The sequence below is a fragment of the Schistocerca cancellata genome, chromosome 12, assembly GCF_023864275.1.
Source record: "Schistocerca cancellata isolate TAMUIC-IGC-003103 chromosome 12, iqSchCanc2.1, whole genome shotgun sequence".
Taxonomy (NCBI): domain Eukaryota; kingdom Metazoa; phylum Arthropoda; class Insecta; order Orthoptera; family Acrididae; genus Schistocerca; species Schistocerca cancellata.
This window is the reverse complement of record NC_064637.1, coordinates 59,556,993-59,577,488: the sequence shown is the minus strand read 5'-3', so window position 1 is coordinate 59,577,488 and position 20,496 is coordinate 59,556,993. Positions and strand designations below refer to the sequence as shown.

Sequence of the window (20,496 nt, the reverse complement as noted above, 5' to 3'; positions counted from 1 at the left end):
GTGGCTTTCATCTGCATATAATAAAAAAAATTTCCAATACTTTATTTATTTTTAATTCCAAAACGTAATGTACTTTGTGGATAGCTCTCGTAAAACATTTAAAATTGAAAAGCACCTTGTGCACATCGCCATTTTTATAGGACAAGATTTTTAAAAATGCAGCAGAATTTTGGTATTATAATGTGTATTGCCTTACAACGGGAGCTTGGCATGTAAAGGGAATGGAAGTGCTTGATTTATTCATTTGAGGAGAGGAGCAGAGAGGAAAGCTTATTTTCAGAGTTAACAAAAATAAATGTTTTATTGGAGGTTTGTGTCTGTTAACCATAACTTTCTTTCAGTTGTCATTTTGTAACAGTCTAGTTCTACAGTAACGGAACCATTTCTTTTGCAGACTGGAGGTGGAAGGGGATTTGGAGAAAGACCCAGTTTGCCACAGACCAATGTGGAAACAGTTCCTATCCCTGGACCTAGGGTAAGTCTTACTAGATTGCAATAACAGTACAGATTAGAATAGATTGCAATTTCACTGTGCAGAGGAGATGTTGAACAGTGGTCTGTTCGATTTTTAACTACAGGACAAAGACCTTCGCCAGACAGAGAAACACAAACACATTCACACATGAACATCTCACACACAAATGGCCACTCTTATCTGTGAACTCCAGGGGTGGCCGCGACATTGAATATCTGTTACAAATCGCAAGTTATCGAGAAATTACAGTTTTCACAATAATAATGTATCAATACCTGGTTTTGGCCAAAGCCTTCTTCAGAAAGGGAAACACACACGCGCACACGCACACGCACACACACACACACACACACACATACACACACACACACACACACACACACACACACACACTAAAGTAAGATGTACTTGCTTTGTTTCTGAAGAAGGCTTTGCCTGAGGGCTATTATTTCACTACTGATGGTATTGACAAAAGAAATTTCTGGCTTTTGCTGCATTGGGGCATTGAAATAACTCAGTGGACAGAGGAAAATTTGTACCGTATTGGAATTCGACACCAGATTTCCCACTTTATGAGAGTGATTGCCATAACTGCTTCGGCTATCCGAGCACATCTCTCTTCTGCCCCAAATCTCCATATTTGTATTTGTATTTGTATTTATTTATTTATCCTGTGGATCACATATTGTACAAAGTACACATGATATAGGACAAGTCATTTTTCTTAACAAATATCATTTAAAAAAATGTACACAAAATTGTTCATTGATGAATATAGTAACTTCACATACAGAGAATACAAACAATTTACATGGTGAACTAAGAAGCATGTAGGCAATGTAGTGCTACTTTAAATTTACACAAATAATCACTGAGATTACAGAATAGTGAAAATGTAAACTGGAAACACAACAGAAGGACAGTGTCATTTAAAAACTACATTAAACATTTATTTATTTATTTATTATTTGTCCCGTGGATCATATCAGTACAATGGCTTGTACAACTGATATGGGATAAGTCAATACAAATATACAGTTTACAGGAGTCTAAGGTAGTAAACAAGAATACAGAGGAGAGATTATTTTACATTACCTACAAAATTATGTTACTTAAAGTTACATCTTTACAGAGAATTGTTACATGATGTGACAAAACTGACTTAACAACATTCAGCTTTGATACTTTATCATGCACTAAGACAATTTTGATTCCAAATATTCCTGGATGGTATAAAAGCATTCTTTTATTAAAAGAGATTTCACTGTCTGTTTGAATTTATTTATTTCTTGGATTTCTTGTATAGAAGTTGGAAGATGATTATATAATTTTATTCCCATGCACTTGACACCATCACTGTACAGTTTTGTTGAGTGGGGAAGTATTCTTAGAGAGGTTTTTGATCTTGTGTCATAATCGTGGTAGTCCATATTTTTGCTAATTTTGTTGATACTTTTTTTGGTAAAGAATAATAATTCTAGTATGTATTGGCATGGGAGGGGCAAAATATTTAGTTTCTTAAATAATGGTTTACTAGTGTCTCTTTGTTTTTTGAACATAATTGTTCTGACTACCTTCTTTTGCAGTTTGAATATCTTAATTGATTCAGAATTTTGGCCCCAGAAGATGATTCCGTAGTTAAGTACGGAGTGAAAGAGTGCATGGTACATTGTGGTTAGGGTACTTGTGTTAGTGACGTTCCTTATTGATCTAATCATGAAGCATACTTTACTAAGTTTTGTGCTGGTAACGTCAATGTGCCTTTTCCATGTGAGTGTATCAGTAATAGTGACCCCCAAAAATTTTATTTCATTTTCAAGTTTAACATTATTTTTTTCCAGTGATATAGTTGGTAGTAGTGGATTTCTGTTTTGGGCAGAGTAGCAGCTTTTCCTCTTCACTCACACTTCTACTGTATTCCTACAGGAGGTCAGTTATTATTGTGCATCTGCAATGAAAGATCGGTATGCTGTCAGGTGTATATACAAGTATGGTGTCTGTTATTTCGGACATTGATCTTTCTGTGCAAATGCACTATAATGTCTGACCTCTTGTGGGAATACAGTAGGTCTGTGAGTGGACAGGAATAATGGACAGGGGACACTACCCTGCAGTGTCTGGCATACGGAGACTTCGGTCACAAGGGAGACGTGCTCGGAGAGCCAAAGTGCTTAAGGCGACCACTCAAATACAAATTTTCATCTGTTGCCACTGGGTTATTCCAATGCCTCAATGCAGCAAAAGTTGCGAATTTCTTTTCTTTGAGTCACCTACACAATAATGCTCTGGTATTCCAATCTCGAATAGCGCGTGGGAAAAACGAACACGTATATCTTTCTGTGCGAGCTCTGTTTTCCTTATTTTATTATGATGATGTAGGTTGGCATCAACAAAATGTTTTTGCACTCAGAGGAGAAATTTGGTAATCAAAATTTCATGCGAAGATCCCACCACAATGAAAAATGCCTTTGTGTTAATGATGTCCACCTCAAATCCTGTATCATGTCAATGACACTCTCTCCCGTATTTCTTGATAATACAGAACACGCTGCTCTTCTTTGAACTTTCTCTACGCACTCTGTTAATCCCTTTATGGTATGGATCCCAGACCATGCAGCAGTAGTCTAAAAGAGCAGGGACAAGTTTAGTGTGGGCAGTCTCTCTTGTAGATCTGTTGCATCTTCTAAGTGTTCTGCCATTAAAACAAAGCTTTGGTTCGCTTTCCCCACAATAATTTCTGTGTGTTCCTTCCAATTTAAGTTGTTCATAATTGTAATTCCTAGATATTTAGTTGAATTTATGGCCTTTAGATGTGACTGATCTATCATGTAACCAAAGTTTAACGGATTCCTTTTAGTACTTACGTAGGTGACTTCACACTTTTGATTATTTAAGATCAATTGCCAGTTTTTGCACCATACAGATATCATTTTGTAAATCGTTTTGCAATTTGTTTTGATCTTCTGATGAATTTACTAGACGGTAAATAGCAGCAGCATCTGAAAACAACATAAGATGGCTGCTCAGATTGTCTCCTAAATTATTTATGTTGGTAAGGAACAGCAGAGGGTCGATAAAACTTGGGAAATGTCTGAAATCCCTCCTGTGTTACCTGATGACTGTCAGCTCTATGAACGGTGACCTCTCTGTCCGGAAATAACGAATTCAGTCACATAACTGAGATGATATTCCATAAGCATGCACTTTCACTACAAGCCGCTTGTGTTGTACAGTGTCAAAAGCCTTTTGGAAATCTAGAAATATGGAATCAATTTTAAATCCCTTGTCAATAGCACTCAACAATTCATGTGAGTAAAGAGCTAGTTGTGTTTCAAAAGAACAGTCTGCCTCGATAGTTGAGTGGTCAGCATGACAGAATACCATGCAAAGGGGCCGAGGTTCGATTCCTGGCTGGGTTGGAAATTTTCTCCGCTCAGGGACTAGGTGTTGTGTTGTCTTTATCATCATCATCATAAGAGCAATGTTTTCGAAATCTATGTTGACTGTGTGTCAATAGACCATTGTCTTTGAGATAGTTCATGTTCAAACGCATTATATGCTCCAGAATCCTGCCACATATCAACATTAATGACGTGGGCCTGTAATTTAGTGGGTTACTCCCCCTGGTGTGACCTGTGCAGCTTTCCAGCCTTTGGTACAGATTTTTCGTTGAGCAAGCAGTTGTATATGCTTGTTAAGTATAGAGCAATTGCATCAGCATATTGTGAAAGAAACCCGATTGGTATACAGTCTCGATTGGAAGACATGCTTTCATTAAGCAATTTGTTTCACTATTCCAAGGATATCTACTTCTAATTTATTCATGCTGGCAGCTGTTCTTGATTTGAATTCTGGAATATTTACTTTGGTGAAGGAAGTCCAGAAGGCTGTGTTTAGTAACTCTGCTTTAGCAGCACTGTCATTGACAGCATTTCCATTGTTATCATGCAGAGAAGGCACTGATTGTGTGTTGACACTAGCATGCTGTACATACGACCAGAATCTCTATGGATTTTCTGCCAGGTTTCACTGGATGTCTTTTCCAAAATCTACCCCATTTCCTTGATCTGGAGAGGGAAGAAAAGATACAAAAAAGAGAATGAAAATTGAATAAAGTGCAGTGTAATATCTCTTGAATTCATCTACCAAATGGTAGGTGACAATTCCTCTAAACCGTACTCCTTTTATAATAACCCCTCAAAGAAAATTACAGTTATCTGCCTGTGTTAAATTTTCAGTAACTGACCATTTTTCTACATCTGCATCTACATGAATAGTTCACAATCCACTCTATGGTGCATGGCGGAAAAGACAAGTTCCACCTGCCTGTCAGTAAATTCATCTCTATTTCTCTATTCATCTCATTCATTTCTATTAATAGGATGTCTTCCCTATGTGTTTACATATTCCATGTCATATGCATAATAAAATAAGATTCCACATCATGTATATAAAAGTATGCGATATTTCATATTGTAATTCTTGTCCAACTCTTTTCAGGACTACATTTTTATTTATCACTGTACATGCAGTAGTTGTGACATGCATATGACATCTAATATCTAAATGTGAGTCAGACAAGGATGATGTTCTTTTAAGATGAGAGAAAATGCATTGTTGCACTTCATACTGAAATATTAATTAAGAATGGCATAATAGCAGGAATCATGATTGTAAATAAATAAATTTAATAACAAAGCTGGCAGGGAAGTTTGTCGTTCATAAAATACAACAGGACTGTGGTTGCTAGTAAACAGAAAGTCGTCGTCATCATGTATATGTTTGGGTTAGAAGTCTATGCTTGTTACAAAACCGAACTATTTAAAGCTGAATGCACCTTCATCTTCATGGTCATTTTATCCTTTTTCTACCCTTTGCTCTATAGTCATGTGCTTTCTTTGGTATCTGACGTTGATACAAACGTAGCTGCTACTATTCCTAGAAAATGGAGCTCCTCACTTATCTCAGTGTCCATCCTATGATCTTCTAGTTTGTATCATACCAAAGGTCATAAAATTCTCATTTCTGCCACTTCAGTTCTCTGTAATAGTTTTCTCCAAGTCCATACTCGCATCCATAGAATGGTAAAGGTGCAGTCATAATACACTACTGGCCATTAAAATTGCTACACCAAGAAGAAATGCAGATGATAAACCAGTATTCATTGGACAAATATGTTATACTAGAACTGACATGTGATTACATTTTCACGCAATTTGGTTGCATAGATCCTGAGAAATCAGTACCCACAACAACCACCTGTGTCCGTAATAAGGGCCGTGATACGCCTGGGCATTGAGTCAAATGGAGCTTGGATGGCATGTACAGGTACAGCTGCCCATGCGGTTTCAACATAATACCAAGTTCAAGAAGAGTAGTGACTGGTGTATTGTGACGAGCCAGTTGCTCAGCCACCATTGACCAGACGTTTTCAGTTGGTGAGAGATCTGGAGAATGTGCTGGCCAGGGCAGCAGTCGAACATTTTCTGTATCCAGAAAGGCCCGTACAGGACCTGCAACATGCGGTCGTGCATTATCCTGCTGAAATGTTGGGTTTTGCAGGGATCGAATGAAGGGTAGAGCCACGGGTTGTAACACATCTGAAATGTAATGTCCACTGTTCAAAGTGCCGTCCATGTGAACAAGAGGTGACCGAGACGTGTAACCAATGGCACCCCATACCATCACGCCAGGTGATGACGAAAACACACTTCTAATGTGCGTTCACCGTGATGTCGCCAAAGATGGATGCGACCATCATGATGCAGTAAACAGAACCTGGATTCATCCGAAAAACTGATGTTTTGCCTTTCGTGCACCCAGGTTTGTCGTTGAGTACACCATCGCAGAGGCTCCTGTCTGTGATGCAGTGTCAAGGGTAACCACAGCCACGGTCTCCGAGCTGATAGCCCATGCTGCTGCAAACATTGTCGAACTGTTCATGCAGATGGTTGTTGTCTCGCAAACGTCCCCATCTGTTGACTCAGGGATCGAGACGTGGCTGCACAATCCATTACAGCCGTGCAGATAAGATGCCTGTCATCTCGACTGCTTGTGATACAAGGTCGTTGGGATACAGCACGGCGTTTCTTGTTACCCTCGTGAACCCACCAATTCCTTATTCTGCTAACAGTCATTGGATCTCGACCAACGTGAGCAGCAATGTTGCGATACGATAAACCGCAATTGCGATAGGTTGCAATGCGACCTTTATCAAAGTCGGAAACGTGATGGTACGCATTTCTCCTCCTTACATGAGGCATCACAACAAGGTTTCACCAGGCAACGCCAGTCAACTGCTGTTTGTGTATGAGGAATCGGTTGGAAACTTTCCGCATGTCAGCACGTTGTAGATGTCGCCACCAGTGCCAATCTTGTGTGAATGCTCTGAAAAGCTAATCATTTGCATATTACAGCACCTTCTTCCTATCGGTTAAATTTCACATCTGTAGCACGTCATCTTCATGGTGTAGCAATTTTATTGGCCAGTAGTGTATTATAGAATTTAAGTACTGTCTCATTCTTGGTTTGCAGGAACCCTACCACACAGTTACTCTGGCTATAGGTTGGTAACCTGTATCAGGGAAAGTAAATAATTTATTTTCACACACAAATAAATACGAACTAACTTCCTTTTTGGGCTGAAAGAGTATTTCAATAGAGAGTTGTTATTTACATGTTAAAGCTGCACATTTATTACTAATAATGCTGTACGGCAGACAGGATGCTACACTGTGCATAATTTTCTGATTTGTAGGGAGAGAGTGGACGACCGGGAGAGCCGGGAAGACCAGGAGAGGCAGGATATCCCGGACCACCGGGACAGCCGGGAATCCCAGGACTGCCCGGTCCGCCGGGACCCGCTCCAGATGTGAGTACATCCCATCTGCTGCTGCTGCTGCTCTAGGTTGCAGAATAGTCATTTGAGTCCTTGGAAGTTGGCAGAAGCTCGTAATGCTCATATATCCACTGTTACAAACTTTTATGATTAATATCCCTGATCTGTTTTCCCACCAGTCTGTTACGCAGCTGACCAGTGGGTGAGTTTTTGCTCGCCACAGATCAAGAACTTGTTTCGGGGTGGCCCTCTCCAATTTTATTTGTGCTTATAGAATCTGAAAGTCAATGCCCAGGCACCAGTTTCCTTAAGTAGGAGCAGCTATTTCCAGAAAAACTAAAAAAAGAAAAAAAAATCAACTTTGAAAATTAGAAAATTTCCATAAATTATTAATTGCCAACCATTTGTGGATTTATATCCTAGTTGTTGGTATCTGAGCACCTAGCTTAAAACTTTATTATTGTGAAGTCACTAATTTGAACTTGCTAGATACAATGTTTTAATTAAATTACATACCTATTATTGAATGGAGAGATTAATTAAGAAATATTGAATCATAATTCTTAATGAAAATACGTTTTTGTTATTAACTAGCAAACCTGCAATGCTTCGCAAATGTTAAATATCCATAGGAACTGCATATACATTATAAATTCCTTGTCCCCACTCTCTCTGTCCATTTTCTCGTCCCTACCCTCTCTCCACACATCTCCTCCTTCCCACATCTCTCTATGAGTAACCACCTCCACCCTCTCTGTGTCCATTTCCGTCTGAATGTTCAGTAGAGTATCGTGTAAAAATCTGAAGTAAATCTGTCAAGAATTTTTTGTGATATGTGGTACCAACAATTCCTCCCATATATATTACATATCTCAAAAATTTGTAGCCTATGTTCATCTGAATGTTCATTAGAGTGTCATGTAACAATTTGTAGTAAAACCTTCAAGAACTTTTCATGATTTTTGGTAACAGTGTTTCCCCTTTTGTATATTGCATTAACTGTTAAACTCATTTTTTTTGTTATGGACATACATGACAGCAGAACTGTCAAAATTAATACAATTTTTATTTCCTTTTTCATATTAAAAATATGTTTACCATCCACAATTACTAATGGAAAAAAACAACCAAATCAATCAAGCCATCCTCTAGCGGTGATCTTTCACAATTGATTTTAATTTCTGATTTTTCCAGTGGATTTTCAAAAATTTTTTTTTCATGCAGAACTTGTCCTGCCAATTACAAACGCAAAAAAAAAAGAAAAAAAAAGAAAAAGAAATCTGATGTCCCATTCATAATTGATGATATTTGATATATATGACAATTGATTTTTATTTGTGTAGATTACAGGTCTTTTGAAAATAAATTAAAGTTTAATACAGACTTATGAAATGCCTTCTTGTTAAAATAAAAACATTATGTACATCATTAATACTATTCTGTCTGTAGAAATAAAAAAAAAATTATTTTCTGTTTGAAATTTCTCATTGTTACGCCAAATTTTATAAAAAGTGTGAATACTGGGAGGTTCATGTGATTAGTAATTAAAAATAAAAACATATTACTTTTATTTAAAAATTATGTCAGTATATATTAAATAATGTTTGTGCTCATTAATAACTATGGAAATGAAATAAAAGTACAAACGAAATTGCATCTAGCAAGATTCAAATCAGTGAGTTTTTTAACATTTACCTGGCAATCCACTAATTATGTCATGTATTCATAGACAAGAAATGTTTGGTCCTGACCATGTTGCAACTTTAATGTCATGATTCACCATATTTAACCTGATAATGTGGTGGATAGTGGAGAGACACAGGGAGCTACAAGCCGATCTACATATGGCTTTCATTGATTTGGAGAAAGCATATAACAGAGTCCCAAGAGATGAAATATGGAGAAGCATGAGAGAGCAGAGCACACCAGAGAAGTATGTGAGGTTAGTGAAGGAAATGTACAGAGGAGCAATGACACAGGTGAGAAGTAGTTTGGGCATGACAAAGGAGTTTCCAGCAAAAGTAGGGTTACATCAAGGGTCTGCACTTAGTCCCTACCTCTTTGACATGATTATGGATGTGCTGGTGAAAGATGTGAAGAAGGAAGTGCCGTGCAATATGATGTTTGCAGATGTGGTTCTTTGTGAGCAGAGCATCGACAGACTTGAGGAAAATCTGGAGGATTGGAGGAAGGCACTAGAAGATAGAGGGATGAAAATTAGCAGGACAGAGTCAGAATATTTAGCACTGAAAAATGTGCAGATGAGGTCTTGCAAGATCCAGGATGATGAGCTGAAATCGGTCTGCAAATTTAAATACCTGGGGTCGTACATACAGAGAGACGGAGGACTGGAAAGTGAGATACAACACAATAAATTGCGGTTGGAACAACTGGAGGAAAATGAGTGGAGTGTTGTGTGACAAGAAGGTGAGCATTGTGTTGAAAGGGAAAGTCGGTGGTAAGGCCTGCTATGATATATGGGGCAGAAACATGGCCAACCACAGTAGCCCAGGAAAGGAAGATGGAAGTGGTGGAAATGAGGATGCTAAGGTGGATGTGTAGGGTAACAAGGAAGGACACGGTGTGGCCGTGCGGTTCTAGGCGCTCCAGTCTGGAACCGCGTGACCGCTACGGCCGCAGGTTCGAATCCTGCCTCGGGCATGGATGTGTGTGATGTCCTTAGGTTAGTTGGGTTTAAGTAGTTCTAAGTTCTAGGGGACTGATGACCATAGATGTTAAGTCCCATAGTGTTGAGAGCCATTTGAACCATTCAAGGGAGGACAGGATTAGAAATGAATTTGTTAGAGGAGCTGTGAAAGTGGGACCCATGGGGAAAAAGATACAAGAGATCAGACAAAGGTGGTACAGACACTTACAGAGAAAAGGGGAAGAGTATTTCGGAAACAGAGTTGAAGATATAAAATCGAAGGAGACATAAGGAGAGGAAGACTGAAGATGAGGTGGAAGGATAAGATATCCGGGGACCTAAGGGAGAAAGGATTGCAGAAGGAAGAGGTAATGGATAGAAGAGTACTATGGAGGAGAAGGATCCAGAAGAGCAACGCCGATCCTACGTACCGTGGGACAAGGCGACGGTGAAGAAGAAGAAGAAGAAGGAGAAGAAGAATAACCTGATAATGTGGCTTCTAGGCTATGAAACTGCTCATTAAATAAATTATTTACGATAGCAGCAAAGCAGCTATTATTCAAGATGAAAAATCAACACTTGCATTTTCATATTTATCCTCGATTTAAAAGAACCCACCTTCAAGTAGCTTTACTTTTCAGATCTCGCCGTTCTACACCCAGCTGGCCCTCTCGCAAGCCTCCGGCGACAAGGGCCCCACTGGGGGTGGCGGCCTAGGATTCGGCTTGTCTCCAGATGCCTACCAGTACCTTCACGCACAAGTCGGACCGGTCGGACCGAGGGGCCCTCCAGGTTAGTTTCTGACCCAAAATGTCATGTTGGCACTCTGTTTATGCATTTATTTGCCTTGTGAAGCCAATTATTTGCCTTGTGAAGCCAAGTGGGTTCATTAAAATTTATTTCCCCAGATAATTTCATTCCACGTGGGAAAAATATATCTAAAAACAAAGATGAAGATGATGTGACTTACCAAACGAAAGCGCTGGCAGGTTGATAGACACACAAACAAACACAAACATACACACAAAATTCAAGCTTTCGCAACCAACGGTTGCTTAATCAGGAAAGAGGGAAGGAGAGGGAAAGACAAGAGGATGTGGGTTTTAAGGGAGAGGGTAAGGAGTCATTCCAGTCCCGGGAGCGGAAAGACTTACCTTAGGGGGAAAAAAGGACAGGTATACACTCGCGCACACACACACACACACACACACACACAATAATATCCATCTGCACACATACAGACACAGGCACACAAACACATATCCATCCGCACATATACAGACACATAGGTGGCATTTACATATGTCTGCCTGTGTCTGTATATGTGCGGATGGATATGTGTGTGTGTGCGAGTGTATACCTGTCCTTTTTTTCCCCTAAGGTATGTCTTTCTGCTCCCGGGATTGGAATGACTTCTTACTCTCTCCCTTAAAACCCACATCCTTTCGTCTTTCCCTCTCCTTCCCTCTTTCCTAATAAAGCAACCTTGGGTTGTGAAAGCTTGAAATTTATGTGTGTTTTTTATTGTGTCTATCAACCAGTGCTTTCTTGTTTGATAAGTTACAGCACTTTTGTTTTTTATATATATTTTTCTCACATGGAATGTTTCCCTCTATTTTATAAAGATGATGTGACATACCAAACAAAAGTACTGGCAGGTCGATAGACACACAAACAAACACAAACATACACACAAAATTCAAGCTTTCGCAACAAATGGTTGCTTCATCAGGAAAGAGGGAAGGAGAGGGAAAGACGAAAGGATGTGGGTTTTAAGGAAGAGGGTAAGGAGTCATTCCAACCCCGGGAGTGGAAAGACTTACCTTAGGGGGAAAAAGGGACAGGTATACACTCACACACACACACATATCCATTCGCACATAAACAGACACAAGCAGACATATGTAAAGGCAAAGAGTTTGGGCAGAGATGTCAGTCGAGGCAGAAGTACAGAGGCAAAGATGTTATTGAAAGACAGGTGAGGTAAGAGCGGCGGCAACTTGAAATTACTGGAGGTTGAGGCCTGGTGGGTAACGGGAAGAGAGGATATATTAAAGGGCAAGTTCCCATCTTCGGAGTTCTGACAGGTTGGTGTCAGTGGGAAGTATCCAGATAACCCAGACGGTGTAACACTGTGCCAAGATGTGCTGGCCGTGCACCGAGGCATGTTTAGCCACAGACTGATCCTCATTACCAACAAACACTGTCTGCCTGTGTCCGTTCATGCGAATGGACAGTTTGTTGCTGGCCATTCCCACATAGAAAGCTTCACAGTGTAGGCAGGTCAGTTGGTAAATCACGTGGGTGCTTTGACACGTGGCTCTGCCTTTGATTGTGTACGCCTTCCGGGTTACAGGACTGGAGTAGGTGGTGGCGGGAGGGTGCACAGGACAGGTTTTACACCGGGGGCGGTTACAAGGGTAGGAGCCAGAGGGTAGGGAAGGTGGTTTGGGGATTTTATAGGGACGATCCAAAAGGTTATGAAGGTTAGGTGGATGGCGGAAAGACACTCTTGGTGGAGTGGGGAGGATTTGATGAAGGATGGATCTCATTTAAGGGCAGGATTTGACAAAGTCGTATTCCTGGGGGATGTTCCCAGGCTGTGGCTAAGCCGTGTCTCCGCAATATCCTTTCTTTCAGAAGTGCTAGTTCTGCAAGGTTCACAGGAGAGCTTCTGTAAAGTTTGGAAGGTAGGAGATGAGGTACTGGTGGAATGAAAGCTGTGAGGATGGGGCGTGAGTCGTGCTCGGGTAGCTCAGTCGGTAGAGCACTTGCCCGCGAAAGGCAAAGATCCCGAGTTCGAGTCTCGGTCCGGCACACAGTTTTAATCTGCCAGGAAGTTTCATGCCTGTGTAGTGCTACATATATTCGACAGTAGAAGTTAGTTGTGGCAGCACCTACCAACATTTTTCAGAACTTCCGCTTACTTTGCACTCGATTCTAAGTCACAGGCGGTTTTTTGGATTACAATAACCGGAAAAAAGTGCGGCTTAGATTCGAGTAAATACGGTAGCTTCTTTATTTTACTTTACTTCAAGTTGAAGTTAGCAAATTTCCTCATTTGCCCGGATTAAGAAACACACACGGCAGAATGCGCACAAAACAACATCTATGACACATTCAGTTCCAACAAAGGAGGATAAATGGATTTTACAGAGTCTTCCACTTTGTTCCCACTGCCATATAATGAATGCTAACAAGCACCAAACAAAAATGTCTGGATTGTGATAAGAGGATTTTATAACCAGTGGAAATGTACTGTGAAATGTAGAGATGTTGTCTGAACGGGCACGGGAAGCAGAAGTGAACTAGTGTAGTGTAAAAGTGAAGAAAACAAGTCAGCACAAAAATAGTGAGACACATCAGCTGATGCAGCGAATAGATTGGATGAACACAGATGTGGTGGGTACATTGGGGTGTGTGTCTTGCAGGTCCACCCGGGCCACCGGGACCACAAGGCTTCCAAGGCGTACGAGGGGAACCCGGAGATGCGGGACCCGTGGGTCCTCCGGGAACTCCCGGGCCCAGAGGACTTCCGGGACTGCCTGGAAAGGATGTGAGTATTCACTCGTGGGTGCTCATAAGAGCTGAAGTACTAAGAAATAAAATCAGTCTTCATTATTTTGTCCATAAAGCAAGGCATTATGAGGAGTCCGACTGATTATAAGAAATAAGTAAATCCGTTTTCTACATCAGTTACTTGTTTATTGTAATACGGTGCATTTCAGTGGGTCCCACAATTGTTTTCAAGTGGAGAATTGGGTTTTACATTCTTGATATTAGTTCAGAGCACTACAGTGGCAGGTTAGCAAAAAACTTTTTGTCTCACCTTTTTTTTTTTTTTTTTTTTTTTTTTTCCCCGGAAAACTGTATGTACACATCACAATCACATAATTTCTGTTTTTAAATTTAGCAATACTGTTACCAAAAAGCATTTTTATCACCAGCTGAAGGTGAAACGGAAGCTGTTCTTCATTTGGTCTGCTAGAGTGAAAAGTGATCTGTACTCCGACTAATACCAAGAATATCATCTAATTTTGCACTTGCAGATGATGATACAAACCACTGAAATGTAATGTGGTACAATGAACATGTGACTGACACAGAAAAATGCTTTATATAGTCTGTCTTATGATGTATTTTTTTAAGTAAATACAATTTTAATGTTACTCAAACTCACACACATGTTTGAAAACAATTTTATTATTACTTTAAAGTTTGTTGCTTAATCTACTTCTCAGCACAATTTCCACTAGTATTAGGATGTATCATAATGTACGCATAACTTTTTAATTCCAATTTCCTAAAAATCTGACATCTTGTTTGTCATCCACAGCCAAACTGCCAGTTTCATGAGACAGTTATAGTTTTCATGCTGAACACCTCAATGTTTTATTTCCAGTGACAATTTTGCTCAAAAAAGCCATCACCTTCATTACAGTGCCACTTAAGAAAATTCAAATTTATAATTTTTGTGCATGTCACTATGCACTTTCGATACCAGCACAAGCACAACTGCATGTAATTTAAACATTCTTTAAGAATTTTGTAAAAGGCAATTGTTGGAACTTGAGGGAGCCCAACAAATAATGATGAAATTGTACAGTGTCCAGTTGCTAAAAATGGCCAAGGGATCTGAATGCCTGCTACATGCTACATCACAAAGGGAGGGGAGGGGGGGGGGGGTGATCCTCCCACTCAGTATGAGTATCCCTGAACTCAAGAGGCCTCCTGACACCCTCCTAGACTTCTCTCGCTTGTTAACATATAATTCTGCCTATCTTTCCCTTTTTCATTGTTATTATTATTAATAATTTATCATGCATTATTTAATTATTTTCTTTATTTTATTTTTCATCATTCTTATCCTCCCTCCTTCCCCCTCTGTCTGTCTGTCTCTCTCTCTCTCTCTCTCTCTCTCTCTCTCTCTCTCTCTCTCTCTCTCTCTCTCTCTCTCTCTCTCTCTCGGCATGTTGATAGACACACAAACAAGCACAAACACACACACAAAATTCAAGCTTTCGCAACCAACAGTTGCTTCATCAGGAAATTTCCTGATGAAGCAACCGTTGGTTGCGAAAGCTTGAATTTTGTGTGTATGTTTGTCTTTGTTTGTGTGTCTATCAACATGTGAACGCTTTCTTTTGGTAAGTTACATCATCTTAGTTTTTAGATATATTTTTCCCACGTGGAATGTTTCCCTCTATTATATATATCCCTCCCTTGCCCTCCCACCTCTCTGGGTTGTTTCCCCATCTCCTTTGCCTCCTAGTTCTTAATTGAAGTATGTCTTTCATTTTTCTTAATGCATGTTTACCACTCACTCTGTTCTCATCATCTGTGGGCTGTGATTACTGGTGAACTATGTGGCAAGCCATTCTGTCTCATAAGTTATAATATTGTGTGTTGTATTTTGCTTTTGATGTTGCTGTTGTTTTCAGTCCAAAGACTGATTTGATTCAGTTCTCCTCACTAGTCGGTCCTTTATGAGCCTCTTTCTCTCTGAATAACTACAGCAAATCTACATCCATTTGAAACTGCTTACTGTATTCAAGCCTTTTTCTTACTCTAAAACACACACACACACACACACACACACACACACACACACACACACACACACACACACTGACACACTTCCCTCCATTACAACCTTTACGATTCCTTGATGCCTCAGAATATATCCTGTCAATTGATCTCATCTTTTAGTCTAGTTATGCCATAACCCCTCATTAGTTATTGGGTCCACCCTTCTACTTTTCGGCATTCTGCTGTAGCACCAGATTTCAAAAGCTCCTATTCTCTTTTTGTCTGAAGTGTTCATTGTTAAACATATCACTTCTGTAATGGCTACTGTGGTGTCACCGCCAGACACCACACTTGCTAGGTGGTAGCTTAAATCGGCCGCGGTCCATTAGTACATGTTGGACCCACGTGTCGCCACTGTCAGTACTTGCAGACCTAGCGCCACCACATGGCAGGTCTAGAAAGACGGACTAGCACTCGCCCCAGTTGTACGACGACTTTGCTAGCGACTACACTGACGAAGCCTTGCTCTCATTTGCCGAGAGACAGTTAGAATAGCCTTCAGCTAAGTCCATAGCTACGACCTAGCAAGGCGCCATTAGCCTTACAGTGATTGTAATTAACCGTATCTGGAGATAGACTCATTTGTATCGTCAATAGCGATGTACCACAAGGATGAATTAAAGTTAAGTATTCAAGGAGCTGCATACTTTTCTTATTAGCATTCATTGAGCGTCCTGTTTCAGACTTCACGATATTCTGGGTGAGCTTATAGCGTGCATATCGGCCCCCTCAAAATAACACTGTGTCGGCACTTCTGTCGACACATCAGCTACACTCCTAATACCTTCACAAAAGACTTCTTAATACCTAAATTTTATCGAAAGGGAACATTGTCTGTTTTCAGTTTATTTGCTCTCAGTCGATTTCAACGTATTAGTCATTATCCGAGTTTCATTTAATGCTACCATTTGGTGTTTTTCCATGCACATTACATGTTTTATTTTATCTGTGTTTGTTATGTTTATAACTTGCTTGAAGATAGTTAGTAAGTTGAAATTGGCCAATACCAGATCAACTGGAAATTGTAAAGCCCATAAAAAAATGTCTTCTTTGAAAAATGTTTTGAGGCTATGTACCAGTTATGTACACTCTAACTTAAATTTATATTCAATATTAACAAGTTTCTCTTTATCAGACATCTTCGTTTGGATACAGTACTTTGAAGTAATATTTGTTTAAATATTAACAGTAATTAAATTGACAGGAACCTGTACCAGAAGTAAACGAAATGGAATTTTGCAGGGAGAGCAAGGTGACGACGGAGAGGCGGGACAACCCGGATCAGCCGGTCCCCCGGGACCCAGGGGTCTGCCGGGCATGCCGGGCCTCCCGGGCATCAAAGGGCACCGCGGCTTCCCCGGACTGGACGGAGCTAAGGGCGAGCAGGGCCCCAGTGGCGAGAAGGGCGCACAGGGCACCACAGGGCCCATGGGACCCATCGGTCCGATGGTGAGTTGCACGAAACTGTTCGGGCGGGCAGCTGTAGATTACAGTCGGGGGGAAGGTGGGGCAAATGGTTAATTAATATAGTGGTAGCAGGTGCACAGTAATCGAGTATTTATGTACAAGTGACAAGGGTACTGTGATGCTCCTGCAACAGCACAGCACATCTATTATGAGAGGACGTTACAGATTAGCACTCATAGATTTTCTTCGTTCTTATAAAATGTGAAGGTCAGTATCCAGATGCCAATTTTCTAAGTCATTTATAGAAAATTTACTAAACTTGCTTGACAATCTATTTATTGACATAAAGTGCTTCTAACAACCCTACCACAACAAAGGTCAAAAAAATTTAATAACAATTGTGGTGTTGCTCACGCTGCTAAATACTGCATTTTCGGGCAACAACAAAGTTATTATGTGGCAGGTGTCATTAGAGCACAGTTAATAAAGTCATTTCATGTAATAATAAATAAACTAGGCACTCATCTTTTCGTGTTTCGAATGCTGGTCTCGTTGTAAAATCATGGCTCGATCGTCGAAAATCTAGGTGGTGATAATTCCAAGCTCAGATGCAAAAACGCCTAGGTTTTATTCTGCTATATTCAAAAGTTTTGTAGATGCACTTCACAAACCATTCATGAAGATTAAACCTTTCAAAGTTAGCACAATAGTGATGTAAAAAAAAAAAAAAAAAAAAAAAAATCAGCACTCCAAATTTAAGTTACACTTCCTTTTAACTGCTTTTATTGCAATACCACGTAACACACAAAAGATCACTTCACAATACAAAACATACTTGAAAACATCTTCCTCACTGTTAAAGTTCACATTTTATAAGCTGACTATGTTATATGTCTTTCCAACATGACGTCCAAGATTTGACCTATTTCAAGGTCCGACTCTAACACAACTAACTAATAATCGCTTACGCGCCCAAAAATCAGAGTTACAAGTATGTCAAAGATCATAGTGACAAAAGAAAGAAAACAAATAAGAATAATATCATTGCAATATAAACATATCGATGTATCACAAATGAAATCAATTGTGAATGTTGTCTCAGAAATATGTTAAGTAGTTAACAGAAACACAGTAGAATATTGCTGGTATCGAGAGGTTGAGTTGAGGTGCCGTAGTGGTTACATAATTCAAGTACCATTACTTGCTGCATCTCAGCAAAATCTTAATTAAATACAACAGAAAGTTGATTTGTCTACAATATCTCACAACACTTAAAACACCTGATATAGTTGATGTTACCAGGAATGTAAAACTTAAAAAAAAAATCAAACTTTACCAAATACTCATGATTTTATTACACATCTGTCCTGTTTTGTTGGCCCTACTGTATGAATCCACTTCACTGACTACCCCCCTGATGTGACTACGTGACTCATTCTCTAAACCCACATTCTCATTCCATACTGCAAAAGCGTTCAGACTCACAATAATCACACGACAGCCCAAAGACACAAAAGGTGCACCATGTCAGCTAAACATAAGCATTTGCGGTACCCTAATGAGGTATTTTGATGTGATTCTTCAGTGTCTCCCAGCATATTTCTTGCTCAAACAGTCCATGGGTGTGCCGGTCCACAGTGTCCAACGGGCACAATATTTTGGCGATCAGACAGGTCACCATCGTCAGGCGCGCAGTTCGTCAGCACACCTGACAATGCCGACATGTCTGATCGCCGAAATATTGTGCCCGTCGGACACTGTGGACTGGCAGTACACCCGTGAACTGTTCAAGCAACTATTTTGATCTTTACTGGTTAAAAACTGTAACAGTAGTTGAAATACCACTTACAGAAATCTTAACTGTCATTAAGTGAGGCTCAAAAAATAATGTGCCAGCTAGCAAAAATTTAAAGAAAGAATTAGCAAGTGTGTTACTTAATTTGCAGCTTGAACCTTCAGATTGCATACAGTATTCTTCGTGTGTGTGTGTGTGTGTGTGTGTGTGTGTGTGTGTGTGTGCGCCCACACACATGCATGTGCGTACGTACATGTTTCTTTGTGTAAGACATAACTTAGTACTGCATAATAGAACGAGTAAATTAAAATTAATCATTGCTGTCTTCCAATATAATCAGTTATAATTTTCTGTCTGTTTCAGGGTCCAGCCGGACCGAGAGGCGAGAGAGGGCGAGAGGGTCCTCCGGGACCTCCCGGCCTCAGGGGGATTGATGGAATTTCGGGACCACCAGGCCCTCCGGTGAGTTTCTGACACACCCTCCCATCTAGAACAGAGCGTACAGTTGCAACAGTGCTTTTAATTGGAGATAATTATTTTAGCACATCAGGTTACCATAGAAGTGTGTAGAATTTATTAAATGCCTAGCTGTTGAAGATGGTACATTATTGTAGGTGTGCACAATTTAACAAAATGCGACATTTTAATTTCACAGACTGGGCATACGATTAGTGAAATAGAGCTGTTCAGATTTCTAGGTGTTCAGATAGCTAGTAAACTGTCGTGGAAAGCCCACATTCCTGATCTTGTTCAAAGAGTTAATGCTACCATTTATACTATTCAGATGATATCTGAAGTAAGCGATCATTCAACATGAAAATTAGTCTCTTTTGCTTATTTTCATTCACTTATTGTATTATATTTTGGGGTAACTCTTCCCATCATAAAAGTATATTTTTGGCTCAGAAACAGGCGGTTTGGGAGTTCGGGCAATAAGTGGTGTAAGTTCGTATACCTCTTGTTAGCCCCTGTTTACTAGTCTGGCTATTTTGACGCTGGCCTTTCAATATATATATTGTTTACTGTCGTTTCTGATTAACAATATCAGCTTATTCCCAAAAATTAGCAGCTTTCACTCAGTTAACAGTCAGCAGAAATCCAACGTGCATTGTTGATATCTTCACTATTGAATGTGGACCTCTGCTTGCACCGCTTCATCACTATCCTTCAAGGTGCTGGATTGTTGCAGATGTCACAGCACTTATCTGTAGTCTGTCATTGCCACACTGAAGGATAGGGTGCTGCATGAGGGGACTAACTCTTCAAATTTGAAACTTAATTACAGCACACTGTTTCTCATCCCCAACATAGTTTTTACCATGTTACACACAACAATTCGGAATCCTTTAGTGACAGAGGGCTGCATATATGTCAACGTGGAGAATAAAGATGTAGAATGTTAATAATGTTCAATGTGTTTAGAAAGATTTAAGAGTTTGCACTGAAAAAGTTGAGGCATTAGTTTTCAGCATACCCTCATACAATGTGTCAAAAACATTCAGATTTTGTCGTGATAGCATACATCAATTTCCACATCTACTATTCCACTATGTTTGTCACTTTGAAAAACAGCGTGTCAGTGTTTCTCAGTATACAGGGTGAGATGTGACAGTATTAATGATTCTGAACAATAAACTTCATATGGACATATGCCCTATTGCAAATGTTTTCTGAGATAGAACACCTTTAAAATATCACTTTTGTACATTTTTCTTTAATAACTTGAGAACCACACGGTCCAACAA

The 20,496-nt window shown here is 39.8% G+C and overlaps 1 protein-coding gene across 2 annotated transcripts in view; it reads left to right on the top strand.

The window, feature by feature from the left end:
* The window catches only part of LOC126109845 (collagen alpha-1(I) chain-like), a 269,369-nt gene that overhangs the window by 147,484 nt on the left and 101,389 nt on the right, over positions 1-20,496 (top strand). For both annotated transcript variants that reach the window (XM_049914904.1, XM_049914903.1), the window contains 6 exons: positions 395-475; positions 7,233-7,346; positions 10,602-10,752; positions 13,392-13,516; positions 16,792-16,998; positions 19,115-19,213. In XM_049914904.1, coding sequence (XP_049770861.1) covers positions 395-475; positions 7,233-7,346; positions 10,602-10,752; positions 13,392-13,516; positions 16,792-16,998; positions 19,115-19,213 — 777 coding nt within the window. The remainder of the gene's footprint in view (positions 1-394; positions 476-7,232; positions 7,347-10,601; positions 10,753-13,391; positions 13,517-16,791; positions 16,999-19,114; positions 19,214-20,496) is intronic.